Source organism: Scyliorhinus torazame, chromosome 14, assembly GCF_047496885.1.
Source record: "Scyliorhinus torazame isolate Kashiwa2021f chromosome 14, sScyTor2.1, whole genome shotgun sequence".
In the NCBI taxonomy this organism is placed as follows: Eukaryota; Metazoa; Chordata; class Chondrichthyes; order Carcharhiniformes; family Scyliorhinidae; genus Scyliorhinus; species Scyliorhinus torazame.
This window is the reverse complement of record NC_092720.1, coordinates 73,256,980-73,276,225: the sequence shown is the minus strand read 5'-3', so window position 1 is coordinate 73,276,225 and position 19,246 is coordinate 73,256,980. Positions and strand designations below refer to the sequence as shown.

Below are 19,246 nucleotides of genomic sequence, written 5' to 3'. Positions count from 1 at the left end.
CTTATTGAATTCTTTGAGGAGGTGACCAAGCATGTGGATGAAGGTAAAGTAGTGGCTGTAGTGTACATGGATTTTAGTAAGGCATTTGATTAGGTTCCCCATGGTAGGCTTCTGCAGAAAGTAAGGAGGCATGGGATAGTGGGAAATTTGGCCAGTTGGATAACGAACTGGCTAACCGATAGAAGTCAGAGAGTGGTGGTGGATGGCAAATATTCAGCCTGGATCCCAGTTACCAGTGGCGTACCGCAGGGATCAGTTCTGGGTCCTCTGCTGTTTGTGATTTTCATTAATGACTTGGATGAGGGAGTTGAAGGGTGGGTCAGTAAATTTGCAGACGATACAAAGATTGGTGGAGTTGTGGATAGTGAGGAGGGCTGTTGTCGGCTGCAAAGAGACATAGATAGGATGCAGAGCTGGGCTCAGAAGTGGAAGATGGAGTTTAACCATGAAAAGTGTGAGGTTGTCCATTTTGGAAGGACAAATATGAATGCGGAATACAGGGTTAACGGTAGCGTTCTTGGCAATGTGGAGGAGCAGAGAGATCTTGGGGTCTATGTTCATACATCTTTGAAAGTTGCCACTTAAGTGGATAGAGCTGTGAAGAAGGCCTATGGTGTGCTAGCGTTCATTAACAGAGGGATTGAATTTAAGAGCCATGAGGTGATGATGCAGCTGTACAAAACTTTGGTAAGGCCGCGTTTGGAGTACTGTGTACAGTTCTGGTCGCCTCATTTTAGGAAGGACGTGGAAGCTTTGGAAAAGGTGCGAAGGAGATTTACTAGGATGTTGCCTGGAATGGAGAGTAGGTCTTACGAGGAAAGGTTGAGGGTGCTAGGCCTTTTCTCATTAGAACGGAGAATGATGAGGGGCGACTTGATAGAGGTTTATAAGGTGATCAGGGGAATAGATAGAGTAGACAGTCAGAGACTTTTTCCCCGGGTGGAACAAACCATTACAAGGGGACATAATTTTAAGGTGAATGGTGGAAGATATAGGGGGGATGTCAGAGGTAGGTTCTTTACCCAGAGAGTAGTGGGGGCATGGAATGCACTGCCTGTGGAAGTAGTTGAGTCGGAAACATTAAGGACCTTCAAGCAGCTATTGGATAGGTACATGGATTACGGTAAAATGATATAGTGTAGATTTATTTGTTCTTAAGGGCAGCACGGTAGCATTGTGGATAACATAATTGCTTCACAGCTCCAGGGTCCCAGGTTCGATTCCGGCTTGGGTCACTGTCTGTGCGGAGTCCGCACATCCTCCCCGTGTCTGCGTGGGTTTCCTCCGGGTGCTCCGGTTTCCTCCCACAGTCCAAAGATGTGCAGGTTAGGTGGATTGGCCATGATAAATTGCCCTTAGTGTCCAAAATTGCCCTTAGTGTTGGGTGGAGGTGTTGACTTTGGGTAGGGTGCTCTTTCCAAGAGCCGGTGCAGACTCAATGGGCCGAATGGCCTCCTTCTGCACTGTAAATTCAATGATAATTTATGATTAATCTAGGACAAAGGTTCGGCACAACATCGTGGGCCGAAGGGCCTGTTCTGTGCTGTATTTTCTATGTTCTATGTTTTACGTTAAAAGTAGGAAGGAACTTAAGCAAGAGGTCAGGAGGGCTAAAAGGGGTCACGAAAAGTCATTGGCAAATAGGGTTAAGGAAAATCCCAAGGCTTTTTACATGTACATAAAAAGCAAGAGGGTAGCCAGGGAAAGGGTTGGCCCACTGAAGGACAGGGGAGGGAATCTATGTGGAGCCAGAAGAAATGGGCGAGGTACTAAATGAATACTTTGCATCAGTATTCACCAAAGAGAAGGAATTGGTGGATGTTGAGCCTGGAGAAGGGTGTGTAGATAGCCTGGGTCACATTGAGATCCAAAAAGACGAGGTGTTGAGCGTCTTGAAAAATAAGGTGGCTAAGTCCCCAGGGCCTGATGGGATCTACCAGAGAATACTGAAGGAGGCAAAAGAGGAAATTTCTGAGGCCTTGACAGAAATCTCTGGATCTTCACTGTCTTCAGGTGATGTCCAGGAGGACTGGAGAATAGCCAATGTTGTTCCTTTGTCTAAAAAGGCTAGCAAGGATAATCCAGGGAACTACAGGTCGGTGAGCCTTACGTCAGTGGTAGCGAAATAACTGGAGAGAATTCTTCGAGACAGGATCTACTCCCATTTGGAAGCAAGGGGTCGTATTAGCGAGAGGCAGCATGGTTTTGTGAAGGGGAGGTCGTGTCTCACTAACTTTTGATAGAGTTTTTCGAGGAGGTCACAAAGATGATTGATGCAGGTAGGGCAGTAGATGTTGTCTATATGGCCTTCAGTAAGGCCTTTGACAAGGTTCCTCATGGCAGATTTGTACAAAAGGTGAAGTCACACGGGATCAGGGGTGAGCTGGCAAGATGGATACAGAACTGGCTAGGTCATAGAAGGCAGTGGAAGGGTGCTTTTCTGATTGGAGGGCTGTGACTAGTGGTGTTCCCTGTGGGATCAGTGCTGGGATCTTTGCTGTTCGTAGTATATATAAATGATTTGGAGGAAAATGTAACTGGTCTGATTAGAACGTTTGCGGACGACACAAAGGTTGGTGGAATTGCGGATACGATGAAGACTGTCAGAGGATACAGAAGGATTTAGATCATTTGGAGACTTGGGCGGCGAGATGGCAGATGGAGTTTAATCCGGACAAATGTGAGGTAATGCATTTTGGAAGGTCTAATACAGGTAGGGAATATACAGTGAATTGTAGAACCCTCAAGAGTATTGACAGTCAGAGAGATCTTGGTGTACAGGTCCACAGGTCACTGAAAGGGGCAACACAGGTGGAGAAGGTGGTCAAGAAGGCATACGGCATGCTTGCCTTCATTGGCCGGGGCATTGAGTATAAAAATTGGCAAGTCATGTTGCAGCTGTATAGAACCTTAGTTGGGCCACACATGGAGTATAGTGTTCAATTCTGGTCGCCACACTACCAGAAGGATGCGGAGGCTTTAGAGAGGGTGCAGAAGAGATTTGCCAGAATGTTGCCTGGTATGGAGGGCATTAGCTATGAGGAGAGGTTGAATAAACTTGGTTTGTTCTCACTGGAACGAAGGAGGTTGAGGGGTGACCTGATAGAGGTCTACAAAATTATGAGGGGCATAGACAGAGTGGATAGTCAGAGACTTTTTCCCAGGGTAGAGGGGTCAATTACTAGGGGGCATAGGTTTAAGGTGCGAGGGGCAAAGTTTAGAGGAGATGTACGAGGCAGGTTTTTTTACACAGAGGGTAGTGGGTGCCTGGAAGTTGCTCCGGAGGAGGTGGTGGAAGCAGGGACGATAGTGATGTTTAAGGGGCATCTTGACATATACATGAATAGGATGGGAATAGAGGGATATGGACCCCGGAAGTGCAGAAGATTGTGGTTTGGACGGGCAGCATGGTTGGCGCAGGCTTGGAGGGCTGAAGGGCCTGTTCCTGTGCTGTACTTTTCTTTGTTCTTTGTTCTATAAAAATTTTCAAATACCTTAATAAAAATATTTATATTAAAAAAAAGAAAAGGTTCCCAACTACACAATTGCCTTCCCCCAAGTTTCACAAACTGACCAACCTGGCGTATTTCACACAGGCTTCAGGGGAATCCCCACTTTGCTGAAGATCTCAGATGCCAGGAAATTTAAAACTGAGACAGGCATTTAAAATAATGAACGTGAAGTCACTTTTAATGTGAGGTCCTGACCCACCGTGTCTCCTGAACCAGTCAAAAATGCCGGTGGGGGCATCAGCTGGGAAATTTAAATCTTTATTTTTTAATTTACAGAACAATCCACTTTGCTTCATTTCCTGAATATTTGGTTATTCAAGTAAAGAAATTTACCTTTGGTGTAGACTGGGTACCAAAGAAACTAGGTAAGCTCAGTTCCATTTTTATGAAGATATTCATTTTGTTCTGTAAATAATACCACTGTGGAACTGCCCTGATAGCTAAGTGGATGAATGCATGTTGTGATACTGCAAGATCCTAGTTTTAGTCTTGGCTTGTACTAAGTTCGGTGATTTCTGTTATAAGAAAATAAAATTACAATTGCTTTCACTATCTCCCTGCCATGGCGGAGAGTGGCTTGCAGAGCCATTTCAGAGTCAATCACAATGCTATGGGTCTGGAGTCACACATGGGCCAGATCAGGTAAGGACAGCAATTTTCCTTTCGAAAGGGGTAAGCTGGTAATTTTATGGTTGTCATTATTGATACTAATTTAAAGCATGGTAAGTTAAGATTGTATTCACCTGTGATCACATTTACATAGATGTGTTCGGTGACTCTGGCACCTGTACATAAAATGCATAGTAAGGAATCAGGAAAATAGTCCTTTTTACATCTATTTAGAATATTATTTAACAACAGCGATAGCCACTCATAACTGTGCTGCCTTTCCCTTGTTGCTACTAGGAATTCGTTAAGGGAAAAAAGTGAATATTCTAGTTTTAATCACCAACTATTCTTAGTTGTTGCTGTTCAGTTCTCTTGAACTTGAAAAGCATGATTGATTCTTTCAAATCATTTATCCCATAATATATACCACGCCTCTACAGTAGCTCTCTGCATTGTGCTTCAGATGTCTCCATAGATATGCCAGATCTGCTAGATGTCTCCCACTTAAGAGCAACTGGTTTACAGCCTGGAGAGGAAGAACTTCCTGATATTTCCCCTCCCATCGTTATGCCTAATCAACACAAAGGTAATCCATTCTATAATAACGTCTTTATTTCTTCTAATTGTAAACTTTTTCTCATTTTTAATAATTTGTTCACATTTTTGTGAAAGAGATTAATATGCATTTTTACAGCAAGGTTTAATACCACCTAGAACAAAGTGTAGTACTGACTGTTACAACATTATGTAATGCTTTTTTTAACTCTTGTAATGTAGAAGAGACTTGGCAGTCGACGTTTGAAACTGCAACAAATTCTTCATCCCAAGGGCAATTTTTACAGCCTTATGGGTTTCATGAGATAAAACTATATTTGAAGCTGTATGGTAGAAAATGGATGAATACTAAATGTACCATGAAACTGTACCCATGGGTACGAGTTCTGTTTTTAAGTAGAGTCTACTAACGAATACAGAAAAGGCTACAGACGATTCACAACCAGATGTGGAACTATGCCAGAAGTATCAACAAAAAGTATAATGATCTTGATCATTTAAGGCTAAGAAAGCTGACACTGAAATTAAAGTGTCTCTTTGGTTTGCATGAATGCGCTCTCTCTCTCTCACATTGATCCCTCCATTTTCACTTTGACACAATAGATTGTGCAAGGGTTTTAGAATAATCACCAGGGACAAATCTTCCGTAATAATTTAGTAAGCCGAAGAAAGATCGAAGTTTGTTGACATTTTGAGGTGTGGGTGCCTCGGTAATGGCTTTGATTTTCCAATTCGACTTATGCAGTCCCTTGTTGTCGATGACATGACCCAGATATTCACTTGAAGATTGAAAAAATTGACATTTGTCTTTTCGGACTCTTAACGCATAATCTTCTAATCCCTGGAGTGTGGCGTCTATGTTGCAGAGTTGTTCTTCGTCATTCTTCCCAGTCACCAAGACTTCATCCACACAACACTGGACTCCTTCTAATCCGCTTTAAGATTTGGTCCATAGCTCGTTGGAACAACACTGGCATTGAAGTGATGCGAATTGGCAATCTTTTGTATTGAAATAACCCTTTGTGAATCACAATCTTTAAAACGATTGTGAATCCTGATCCACATTCTTTTGAAGATATGCTTGATTGAGGTTGATTTTACTGAATTGTTAGCCTCCAGCCAACCCAGCGAATTGGTCATCAATCAGGGCTGGGTACTGCTCTGCACACAGTACAAGATTAATAGAGACTTTCAAATCACCATAAATCCATACAGGTCTGTCCTTTTTCATCATGGGTATGATTGGCGTAGCCAAATCACTCACATTAACGGGTTCAAATATTTCCGTTCTGACCAGCCGTTCAAATTCTGTCTCTACCGTCAGTCTGATTGCTTACAGCACTTACCTAGCCTTTAAGCATCTTGCCAGACTTTCTTTCTTGATCTTTAGCTTTACTGAGGTATCCTTCATCCTCCCAGCTCACTGTTAAAGACAATGGTATGTTTCTTCAAGATTCTGGGTAAGCCTGATTCAGGCTCTGTCATGAGATTTACTTCGGCCCAAATTAATCTAGGCTGGAATTCTCTGGCTGTTCGCTGCCGGGGGGGTCCTGCCAGCAGTGCACCCATACCCACGGGTTTCCATTCAATGGGAATTCCCGTTGTCAGTGGCGGGAGCAGAGAATCCTGCCACCAGTTGGCATGTTGCCTCCCGCTGCCACAAAACACGCTGCTGGGAGGGCAGAGAATCCCACCCCTGATCGTTTCCACCCAAGTTCTTCCTTTTAGTGCCGGATGATTTTCTTTGACGATGTGCAAGGACAAATCGGCCGTCTGTCCATTTAATTGTACTGTTACATCATTACAGCCCCTCAACGGAACCACTTCTCCAGTGTAGATTTTTAACGTAATCTTCGAAGGTTGCAAGACAATATTTTGGAGCTTTTCTTGATAAATAGTCTCTGGCATCAGCATGATGGCTGCACCAGTGTCCACCTCCATCTTCATTGGCTGACCGTCCAGCAATGGAGTGACCCAGTATTGGTTTGCTGCATCAGCAGTAGCCAATACACTTAATGACCGTTCGTTTAGACTGTGAATTGCGTTCCTTCTTGTGTACGTTTTGTGCCATGTGGAACCTTTTCCTCAATTTCAGCTTTTCATTTGTTTTATTTGGCTCCTAAGTTTTGCAACTTTTGCCTGACGCTTGTTTCTTTTTCCAACAAGCACGTTCAATGTGACCCTTTCTGCCACAATTTCTGCACTTAATGTCTTTGCACTGTTGCCTTTTTTTTACCTGCTATAAATATGGCAATCAATGAGGTTGCCCTTCTTTCTTTAGATATTGGTATTACATTGCTCAGAATCGCCAGGTATCAAATTATACCACCACAAGGTTCAACTGGATATCAATCAACGAGCCAAACACCAGTTAGTTAGTTCAAGATCAATGGTACTTTATTTACACACAAGATTAATCATGCAACATAAACACTACTAGTTAAACTACACCTATCAACTATGACAACCTCTACTTAACTTCAGGCACCCGGCTTAGGTCAGAGGAACAGTGGCCTTTGTTCGAATCTGGATCTACTGGGTCTGGAGAAGTAACTGCTGTTCAGCTGGGCTCATCCATCTGGTAGCGAGCGTTGCACTTGAACTTGCTTCTGGTGGTGCACTTGGAGGTGGACGTTGCCGGAGCGCCAGATCCAGGAGAGGTTGAGCACATGGGCAGCACGGTAGCATGGTGGTTAGCACAATTGCTTCACAGCTCCAGTGTCCCAGGTTCGATTCCCGTCTTGGGTTGCTGTCTGTGCGGAGTCTGCACGTTCTCCCCATGTGTGCATGGGTTTCCTCCGGGTGCTCCGGTGTCCTCCCACAGTCCAAAGATGTGCGGGTTAGGTGGATTCGCCATGCTAAATTGTCCTTCGTGTCCAAAATTGCCCTTCATGTTGGGTGGGGTTACTGGGTTATGGGGATAGTGTGGAGGTGTGGGCTTGGGTAGGGTGCTCTTTCAAAGAGCCGGTGCAGACTCGATGGGCCGAATGGCCTCCTTCTGCACTGTAAATTTTATGATTCTATGATTCTATGGCGGTTTCTCTCTCTTTATCCTTAGGGAGGTTCGTGCTCTTTTGGGCAGTCCTTCGGTTTGGACCTCATTAATTGGATAGTTCTTGATCACTGTATTCGATTTGGGCCAATAAAGGGGCGGGTACCTTGATGGCTGGGCGTGTCCCAAGCGGTCGCTAACTCTGTTGTTGATGCTTCCTGAGTACAGGGAGTGGCACCAAAATGTCCGGGATTGTATTGGTTACTCAAGTATCAGTCTTTTGTCTTACGGAGATGGGCCATCAAAATTCTAATCGGTTGGGGGTTTCGATGCTGTCTGAATTCTTTGCTCACAAATATACATTCAGGCTCTGAGCCTGCCTGAATCTTACATTGTCCACACTTCTCTTTATGCTTTGCGAACGTCCATGTTTCTTATTGTAAGTGGCCATCCCAGATGGCTACAGCACCAACAATTCGCTGCCGAGTGCCCGGCTTTTGCACACCGATGGCAAGTGCGAGTCTGTGTCTGTGTTAGAGTTTCAGCCAACATCTTCTGAATCCTTGTGCTTGAACTCAACTGTTGAGCTCCTCTAGCGGATAATTCCATGGATACAGCAACATCCAAAGCTTTAAAGTCAGGTTGCTTTCAGTTAACCACCCCTTTGGAATAGCTTCACTCCTTAAACCCCAGATTAATCTATCTCTGAAGGTATAGTTTAGCAAATCCCCAAATTCACAGTGCTCAGCTAGTCTTTTCAGAGTAGCTGCAAACTGTATAATTGATTCACCACCTTCTTGGTTGCGCTTATAAAACCTAAATCTTTCTGTGATGACTGAAGGTTTTGGTGAATAGTGGCTCTGCAAAATTTCCACTATTTCTTTGTTTGTTTTTGTGCCTGGATTTTAAGGCTGTACCAGACTCCGAAAGAGGTTCAATATTCCCCCCCATTGTGCTCAGGGACGTTGGGACTTTTATATCTGCTGCTATCTTGTTAGCTTGAACAAAATTCTCGAATCTCTCTGTAAACAAGCCCCTATTTTCTGTATTCTCATCAAACGGTGCCACAGCGCCAGGACTCCCGTCATTTTTCTTTATGGAAGGACCTTTGTGTGCTTAAAGTGCCATGAATTTTCAGCACTCCCTTGCTTCCTTTCTCCCCAAAACAAGGCACAACCTGAGCTCAGCTTGTTCCCCTTTGTGTTTTGTAACAGCCCTAGATCTAAATTTGTTGTTGCAGGGTACTTGCTACTCGCGTCTACCAAATTCATTTGAGGCGGAACATGTGGCAGACTTCTCGATAAGATTATTTCCTTCAGATTTTTCTGTGATTTTTTTTTTTTCCCACGCCTCTTTTGCTGCAACCATTGTTTGGCTCTCCTGTCACCAGCTTTCATGTCGCGATGATTTCAATTATTCAAGATTTCTTCGGTTACCTAAACACGCTGTTTGTCTACCTCGTTGTCCGTTCTTATGTGGTGGATTCAAAATGGAGTCTTCAGGCCTGAGAGGTTCAGCCAAAACATGGAGCTTTACTTAGGAGATGTTAACACTACAGGGTGTGATGTTAGACTGCCTGTTTGCCCGTGCAAACAGCTGATCTCTTAAAGTGCCCCTGTTCAGCTAAAAGGTTGCTTGTGAGGAAACATTAAAAACACGATGAATACATTGAGGTTGAGGGTCTAGGCTGGGCAGTGTCGCATTGCACCCAAGAGGTGACAAGGCCAGAGACAAACCCTTCTTCATTGGAAGAGGGGGCTTCATCTTATGTGCGTTGGGGGGTGGGGGAATGGGGTGCATGCCAGAAAATGCACCCAGGGGCGAGAGAGAGAAGAGAGTTGCTCCCAGATACGTTTGTGGTGGAGGGGTCTCCCAGAAGCTTGGAGGGGGGGGCGGGGTGGTTCTTCCATGGCCGTGGGGGGTTCGGGGAGTATATTTTTAGCGCAGATTGAGGAACCCTTTAAAGATGGTGCCCCGATCTCTGTGTAGCTGGGCTTGCCAGCTGTGTGAAGCCCTCCCCAGCTCTGCCACATATCAATGATTTTTTCCTGTGGCAAAGTGTCAGAAGATGTGGATAGAAACCTGCCTTTGTTTCTGGACAGAAGCCTGATACTTGGCCATTCACAGTAACTTCATTCCAATTTTAATGAAAGCCTACTTGTGACATTAATAAAGATTATTATTATTATTTCCACCCGAAAGTTCTGCCCACAGGCTGGAGTTTTCCGGCCGTTCCCGCTGACGTGTTGTCCGATCCCGCTGATGGCGAATCCCCGCCATGGGTTTCTTGGCAGTGAGGGGTGCATAAAATGGGCAACACCGTTGTCAGTGGTGGGACCTGCACCGCTGGCCAATGATGGACCACCTCTGTTGCCGCAAAACATCTGGTGGAAGGCATGGAAAATCCCGAAAATCCATCGAAAATCAAGCTGTCAAGGTTGTAACACATCACATTGGATACATAATTGACCTCTCCACACATCTTATTTGGAAAAAGACTTTGGGCTTGTAACAAGTCGCATGGTGAGGCAGCCATGTTTAATGCCTGCTTTTAAATCAGCAAAAGCTGTTCTGGGGACAGCCGTTAAACTAATTGCATGTCAACAAAGCAGCCAAGACAATAAACAACTATCTACCATGAAAGCGGGAGAGGGACCTTTCCCTCCAATTTCAAGTCCACCTTAGAAACAACCTCCTGGAAAGTCTGGCTTCACAGCTTACTGAAAGTTCACTGCTTTAGAAGACTTTCACTTCAATCAAAGCAGCTACTCATCGACAAAACTACAGGCCTAAGACAAAAGAGACGTTCATAAATTGTAATTGTCTTGTTTTATTCCCTCATCAGTATCTAATCTTTGTGTCGGCGATGGTGTAGGTGAGTCAAGTGAGTGAGACATTGTCCTCATTCGCGGCTGGTATCTTCCAGTGCCACTGAAAAGTGAATAGAGTTTTGGCTGGATGGTCAAAGCTACGGGTCCTGCCACAGAGAAGGCCGGAGAAACCCGCCCATTGTGTTTTTTTAAACCTCCAGGCTGAGTGTGTGGTAATAAATAACCTTCCGAATTTTAAATTCACTTTTAAACTTACTGTTGGAATTATTCAAATTGGGACAATCATTCTGAGGGTTTTTAAAAAATCACACGCACAAAACACAAACACATTTCGAAAGCCCATAAAATCAGTGACATCAGTATCAAAACTCTTCTATTGACACTTTTATTTTTTCCAAAGTTTTTGTAGTAGCAACACTTTGCTTAGAGCCAAGAGACAAACATGATCCAATAGAATACCTACAGTGTTGAAGGAGGCCATTTGGATCACCTAACCTGCACCTACCTAGGCCTGTTTGCCCGTCCTATCCCTGTATCCCCACCTAACCTGCACATCAGGAGGTGACATACATTTTTGAAATACAATAAAATTTGGTTTCAGTGGCCACTGATTATTTGAGGAAGAGTACTGCTCGCGGTTTTGTATTTAAATCATCTTCTAATGAAAACTTTTCAGTTGTTTGCTGCTTGAATCTTGTGTTATGGCCTTACCTTACCTGCAAAAGTCCAGGCTGTCTGACTGAAAAATACGCAATTTCTGGAGAACAGAGTTTGTGCAACAGTTGAGGATAGAGTTCCCCCTTTTGTTCCTAACAACAACCTGAACATACGTTACAGCCAAAAGTGTGCCTAGTGTGAAAAATATTTTCTGTCTCGAGGTTCCGGCCCATTTTATTTTTATATTGCAAATGCAAAATCTCCCATGAACCAGTATCTAAAAACATAATTGTGAAAAATGATTTGCTTTAAAAAATGTATCTTGATGTATTTAAGAGTGGCAGCTTGGTGCAGTTTGACGTCTACTACTGAAAATGGGTTTACTACCACAAAGTATATTGATTTTAGAAGACTGAGAGGTAATCTCATTGGACATCTTGGAGAGCTTGACAGAGTAGATGCTGAGAGGCTGTATCCTTGGCTGGAGAGTCTAGAACTGTGGGTTATGATCTCATGGTAAGGGGTCAGCCATTTAACACTGAGGTGAGGAGAAATGTCCTCATTCAGAGGGTTGTGAATCTTTTGAATTCTCTGTAGGTTAAAGGACTGTAGGTGCTCAGTTGAATATATTCAATACAGGGATCGATAGCTATCTGGTTACTAAGGGAATCAAAGGAAAGGGTGCAGAGGAGGTTTACCAGAATGTTGCCTGGTATGGAGGGAAGATCTTATGAGGAAAGGCTAAGGGACCTGAGGCTGTTTTCGTTTGAGAGAAGAAGGTTAAGAGGTGACTTAATTGAGGCATACAAGATGATCAGAGGATTGGATTGGGTGGACAGTGAGAGCCTTTTTCCTCGGATGGTAATGTCTAGCACGAGGGTGCTACAAATGTGAGGTAATGCATTTTGGAAGGTTTAATGCAGGTCGGGAATATACGGTGAATGGTAGAACCCTCAAGCGTATTGAAAGTCAAAGAGATCTAGGAGTACAGGTCCACAGGTCATTGAAAGGGGCAACACAGGTGGAGAAGGTAGTCAAGAAGGCATACGGCATGCTTGCCTTCATTGGCCGGGGCATTGAGTATAAGAATTGGCAAGTCATGTTGCAGCTGTATAGAACCTTAGTTAGGCCACACTTGGAGTATAGTGTTCAATTCTGGTCGCCACACTACCAGAAGGATGTGGAGGCTTTAGAGAGGGTGCAGAAGAGATTTACCAGAATGTTGCCTGGTATGGAGGGCATTAGCTATGAGGAGCGGTTGAATAAACTTGGTTTGTTCTCACTGGAACGAAGGAGGTTGAGGGGAGACCTGATAGAGGTATACAAAATGATGAGGGGCATAGACAGAGTGGATAGTCAGAGGCTTTTCCCCAGGGTAGAGGGGTCAATTACTAGGGGGCAGAGGTTTAAGGTGAGAGGGACAAGGTTTAGAGTAGATGTACGAGGCAAGTTTTTTACGCAGAGGGTAGTGGGTGCCTGGAACTCGCTACCGGAGGAGGTGGTGGAAGCAGGGACGATAGTGACATTTAAGGGGCATCTTGACAAATACATGAATAGGATGGGAATAGAGGGATACGGACCCAGGAAGTGTAGAAGATTGTAGTTTAGTCGGGCAGCATGGTCGGCACGGGCTTGGAGGGCCGAAGGGCATGTTCCTGTGCTGTACATTTCTTTGTTCTTTGTTCTTTCGAGGGGACATAGCTTTAAATTGAGGGGAGATAGATATAAGACAGACGTCAGAGGTAGGTTCTTTACTCAGAGAGGAGTACGGGTGTGGAATGCCCTGCCTGCAACAGTAGTGGACTCGCCAACACTAAGGGTATTCAAATGGTCATTGGATAGACATATGGACGATAAGGGAATCGTGTAAATGGGCTTTAGAGTGGTTTCACAGGTCGGTGCAACATCGAGGGCTGAAGGGCCTGTACTGCGCTGTAATGTTCTATGTTCTAAGATGGAGCGGGAAAGTGGAGTTCAAAATGAAAGATCCACCATAATCTTATTGAATGATGAAGCAGCTCAAGGACCTTGTGCCCTATTCCTGCGCTGTTTGCTTGTGTACTTGAGTAAGCATTTTGAAATATCATTCCATTTGGATAACCCAATTTTAAATTACTTGTGAGGTCCTCTTGGGTTTTTTTTCTTTTTAAATTTAGAGTATCCAATTCTTTTTTTTTTTCCAATTAAGGGACAATTTAGCATGGCTAATTCACTTAGCCTGTGCATCTTTTTGTGTTGTGGGGGTGAGAGGTATCAGAGTTTTAGGTGAACTGGAGTTAATAAAGGCTGTCAAGGAGAATGGTAGACAAGTTGAGTGAAGTGTTAACAAAGGTACAAATGAGGGTTTCAGTGGCAGTAAAGTTGGAGAAGAGCGATATTTTGAAAATAAAAGTAAATAGTTTTGGTAAGGATTGAGTATGAGGTTTGCAGCTCAGCTAAATTTGACCTGCACACTGATGTTCCGCACTGTGAGTTAAGCTTGAGCAAGTGATCAGGAAGCGGAGTGATACCAGGATCTGAGGTACAGAACTTCTGGAGAAGCCGAATCACAGTAACTTTGATGTTGCTGGCTCATAAATTTCTGACTCATCTATGATTTCATATGTAGACAGGCAGTTGGACAACACAGCAATAGTCCTATAGATAGCGAGTTATATTTACTGAGCGCATTTAATGTAAAATAATGTCCCAAGGCATTTCACATGAGCATTTTTAGCCAAAACATGACACTGAACCACAGTAGATATTAGGTCAGATGACCAAAAGCTTGGTTAGAGAGCTAGATTTTAAGGATTGCCTGAAAGCAGGAGGGAGAGAAGGAGCGGGCTGGGGAGGAATTTCCAATCTTAGAGCCATGACAGCTGAAGGCATAGCCACCAATGGCAAAACACTTAATTCAGGGATGGTCTAGAGGCCAGAGTTACTGGAGCACGGATGTCTGGAGGTTGTTGGACCGCAGAAGAGTATAGAGATAGAAAGTGCAAGACTGCTGAAGGGTTTAAAAACAAGGATGAGAGTTTTAAAATCAAGGTATTTCTTAACCGAGAGACAATGTAGGTCAGTGAACACAGTGGTGATTGGTGACTGGCACTTGATGTTGAGTAGGACACAGGCAAGATTTGGATGACCTCGAGATTACTTGGAATAGAGCATGTGAGGCTGGCCAAAAGGGTGTTAGAATAGCCAATAAACCTGGATGAGGTTGTCAGCAGCAAATGAGCAGAAGCAGGGGCAGAAATAGGTAATCTTATGGAATTGGAAATGGGTTGTCTTAGTGATGACTTTGAAATGCAGTTGAAAGCTTCTTGGGACTAAGGATGACACCAAGGATGCAAAGCCAGTTGCCAGGAAGAGGGGTGTAATCAATGGTTAGGGAATGGAATTGGTAGCAAAAGGCAGTGGCTTCTGTCTTCTCAATACTTGTTGGCGAAATGTCTGCTCATTATCATAGAATGTACAGTGCCGAAGGAGGCCATTCAGCCCATTGAGTCTGCACCGGCTCTTGGAAAGAGCACCCTAACCAAGGTCAACACCTCCACCCTATCCCCATATCCCAGTAACCCCACCCAACAGTAAGGGCAATTTTGGACACTAAGTGCAATTTATCATGGCCAAACCACCTAACCTGCACATCTTTGGACTGTGGGAGGAAACCGGAGCACCCGGAGTAAACCCACGCAGACACGGGGAGAATGTGCAGACTCCGCACAGACAGTGACCCAAGCCGGAATCGAACCTGGGACTCTGGTGCTGTGAAGCAATTGTGCTATCCACAATGCTACCGTGCTGCTCATCCAATACTGGATGTCAAATAAGCAACATGACAAATCAGAGACAGTGGAGGGTTCAGGAGAGGTGGTTGTGTGGTTGTGAGGTGGAGTTGGGTGTCATCAGCATACTTGTGGAGGATTCCAGTGGCATAATGTAGGGGCGCATGAGGTGGCTCCTGCTGGAGAACTGTAATTTTGCCCCTATCCTTGGTGCCACGGGTTGTTTTCTCCTCGGAAACTCACGTTGGCTATCCGAATAGAGATCTTTTATTGCTGAAATGCCCCCAAAAAGCAGGGAGCAGAAAGCTGGGAGCAGAAACACACCAACGGAGTCTGAAGCCTCTTGGAGCTCACTGGAAAGTAGGTGGTGGAGTCGGCTTCTGTATCTCCGTCCACTCCACTAATGGCCGAGGCTCTCTCTGGTACCTTGGTGAAAGAATTTGAGAAGCATCGGCAAATTGTGTCGGAAGATCTCAAAAGATCAATTGAGGAGGCCTTGCCCTCCATTCGAGCAACACTGGGGAAAAGTAATGCAATTGTCGAGGTCCAGGGAGCCACGATCAAGAGTATGGAGATTGTCTTATCTGAACACAGCAATCGGATTTCTGTGCTGGAATCTGAACTGACGTGGGTGGCCGAAATGAATAAATTACTGAGAGCCAAGATGACCTAGAAAACAGGTCCAGGAGGCACAATATCTGGATTGTGGGGTTACCGGAGGGGATTGAGGGCTCTACCACCCATGGAATACTTCTGGGGCATATTCTACAAAACGGTGGGTGAGAGTGGATTCACATCCCCACTTGAACTGGACCGAGCCCAACACACACTTCGGCATAAGCCTCACCCTGAAGACCCACCTCATGCGGTGATTGTGAGATTCGACAGCTTTAAGGAAAAGGAGAAGGTTTTTCGATGCACAAGGGGACACCACAATTTGTGCCACTCCATCAGGTCTTATCAGGACATGGGTGCAGAGCTTTCAATTAAAAGAACCATGTTCAATGGAGACAAGGCCACCCTATATAAGAGTGGAGTCCGGTTCAGGTTGGTCTCCCCAGCTCGTCCCCGAGCAACTTTTGAGGGAAAGGACTATTTCTTTGATGTGCTAGCAGATGTGGACTGTTTTGTTAAAAAGCACAAATTAGGCGCGTTGTAATTTTCTTTTGGCTCTGTCAATGGCATGTTGTATTGTTGGTGTTTCATGTTTTTTCTCTTTGTTGGGATTGCGTTCTTATACTCCTTGATTAGACTTATACTATGTGGGGCTCCATTCTTTGTATTTTGTTATTTGTATCTATTTGTTCAGTTGGGTGTCTCCCTGCTAACTAGGGAGTTAGTTGATGGGAGGGTTTTGGAATTTCTTCAGCCAGAGAGTGGTGAATCTGTGGAACTCTTTGCCGCAGAAGGCTGCAGAGGCCAAATCACTGAGTGTCTTTAAGACAGATATCGATATGTTTTTGATTCATAAGGGGATCAGGGGTTATGGGGAGAAGGCAGGAAAATGGGGATGAGAAAAATATCAGCCATGATTGAATGGCGGAGCAGATTTGATGGACCGAATGGCCTAATTCTGCTTCTATGTCTTATGGAGGGTTCGCTGCAGTTCTTGTTTCGTTAGAGTTTGTTAAACATAAGTTGTAGTTTTAGCGTAAGTTTTTGTTTGCCTCGCTTCTATTTGTATTTGGATATGATCACATTCAGTGGCGATGGTTGTTGGGAGGAGATGGGGTAGTTTCCTGATGGCGTCTGTTGTTTTTTCTTTGTCCTGTCATTTGACATGGTTTGATGGCCATCTTGGGTGGATCTTTTTGCTTTACCTTTTACGTATCTTTAGGTTAATCTCTCTTGGTGGGAATGGCTGATTCTGGATTGAGGAGGGGTGGGAGACCTCCAATTTGTTTGGAACATTAGGGGTTTGAATGGCCCAGTGAAAAGGTCGAGGGCATTTGCTCATCTCAAGAGTTTGAGCTCCGATGTAGTGGTTTTGCAAGAGACCCACATGCGGGTTAGAGATCAGACTAGGTTGCACAAGGGGTGATTGGGTAGGCATTTCACTCTGGTTTTGGCTAGAGTTTTGGCGCTTTTTGCATCGCAAACCAGAGACTTTTTTTTCACATGTCCACCAAGCATATTCACGTATCGATTTTTTTGTTTTAGTTTTGGACAGTGCTCTCCCCCTTTCAGTGGTGGTGGCTGAATACTCAGCAATTGTTATTTTGGACCATGCCTGCACTTTATTGATTGGTTGCTAGAGTCTGGGCCCACAAAACATCCATGCTGGAGATTAGATATAACATTGTTAGTGGATAAAAAGGATTTCTGAGCGTATGTCCACTCCCAAAGAGGACGATATAAAACCTAACAAATCCAAGTTTTAGGAGGTTCTTAAGGCAGTCTTGGGGGAATTATCTCTCTTTTGGTGAGGACTACGAGGTTGGAGCAGCAGAGGCTGGTGGATCCCATTTTAGTGGTGGATCACCAGTACTCGCTTAATCCTACTCCGGAGCTACTGGCAAGTAGGAAAAAAACTACAGACCCAGTTCAATCTTTTGTTGACTGGCAGGGCGGTAAGTCAGTTACAACGCTTCAGGGGCTCTTTTTATGAATGCGGGGAGAAGGCCAATCGCCTTTTGGCTCACCAGCTCAAATAGCAGGCTGCCTTTCGGGAGTTCACACGGATACTCCAGTCGAGCGGCAACCTTGTTTCCGATCCTCCTCCGGGTAATGCAGCTTTTGAATCTTTTTACTGTGATCTTTATAGATGGACTGGTCATGTTCGGCTTTCCGGATGGTTTACCCATTCCAATGGTTGAGATGGATAGGAGCACGGAGTTGGAATCCCCATTAGGCTCTGACAAAATTTTAATATTTATTGGGATGGTGCAATCTGGCAAAGCCCCTTGGCGGATGGCTTTCCGATTGAACCAAGGCTGTAATGAGGTCAGGAGTTAAATGGCCCTGGCGGAACCCAAACTGAGCGTCAGTGAGTAGGATCTTGCTGAGTGAGTGCCATTTGATAGCACTATTGACAACACCTTCCATCATTTTGCTGATGATTGAGAGGAGACTGATGGGCGGTAATTTACTGGGCTGGATTTACCCTGCTGTTTGTGTACAGGACATACCTGGGAAATTTTCCACATTGCCAGGTAGGTGCCGGTTTTATAACTGTGTTGTAACTGCTTGGCTAAAGACACGGCTGGGTCTGGAGCACTAGCCTGGTGCACAAGCCTTCGGTACCATTGCTGGAATATTGTCAGGACCCATAGCCTTTGTAGTATCCAGTGCCTTCAGCTGTTTCTTTATTTAAAAAAATTTAGAGTACCCAATTACTTCTTTTTTTCCAATTAAGGAGCAATTTAGCGTGGCCAATCCACCTAACCTGCACATCTTTGGGTTGTGGGGATGAAACCCACGCAGACATGGGGAGAATGTGCAAACTCCACACAGACGTGACCCAGGACCAGGTTTTGAACCCGGGTCCTCAGCGCCGCAGTCCCAGTGCTATCCACTGTGCCACATGCCGCCCTTGACGCTTCTTTATAATACATGGAGTGAATCGAATTGGCTGAAGACTAACATCTGAGGTGCTGGGGACCTCTGGAGGAGGCCGAGATGTGGCACCCACTCAGCACCTCTGGCTAGAGGCCACCCAGTAGTCTCTCTTTGTGCCAAACATTCTCTTCAGTTTCTCTTTTCTTGTCCCATTTTCCCCTTCACTTTGACTTTCAGTCCCCTAATTTATTTTTACATCCCAACAATCTGTTTCTAAGCCCCAGTCAATTTCTGTTCAACCTTTACTCGTCGTGGTGAGAATGTGAAACACACCACCTCATGGAGTGGTTGAGGAAAATACCATGGATCCATTTAAGAGAAAGTTAGATACGAGGAGGGAACAATAGAATGAGATGAGATACTGGGGAAGGAATAGAATGAGCTAAGGTACTGGAGAAGGCCATTTTTGAGGGGAATGTGCTCCACATAGACCCATAGGTTGGAATTAACTGTTGCCGGACCAGACCCCAACAGTTACTAGAATACTGGACAGAAACCCAAATATTTAATTTTAATTTTGTAAGACTGAGGAGGGGATACTTCACTCCAGGAGTGATTTCATGAAGAAATAGGGATATGGTATATTAAAACAAACGTTATTACTAGCCCAGTGTTACAATAGCTTTAAAATCACACGAGAAAATAGCTTACAATTACCCGTTAAATAATGCTAATCTATACAGTGAACACGGTAACAGCTGACTTTATTCCCACTCAAACAACAAAAAAACCTCACCTCTCAATCCACTGTTAAAAACAGTT

General features: G+C 44.5%; 1 protein-coding gene across 1 annotated transcript in view; it reads left to right on the top strand.

The window, feature by feature from the left end:
• LOC140389809 (ubiquitin carboxyl-terminal hydrolase 13-like) overlaps positions 1-19,246 on the top strand; it is a 194,329-nt gene that overhangs the window by 138,772 nt on the left and 36,311 nt on the right. The window contains exons 14-15 of the mRNA XM_072474348.1: positions 3,789-3,877; positions 4,585-4,707. Of these exons, the coding sequence (XP_072330449.1) occupies positions 3,789-3,877; positions 4,585-4,707 (212 nt within the window). The remainder of the gene's footprint in view (positions 1-3,788; positions 3,878-4,584; positions 4,708-19,246) is intronic.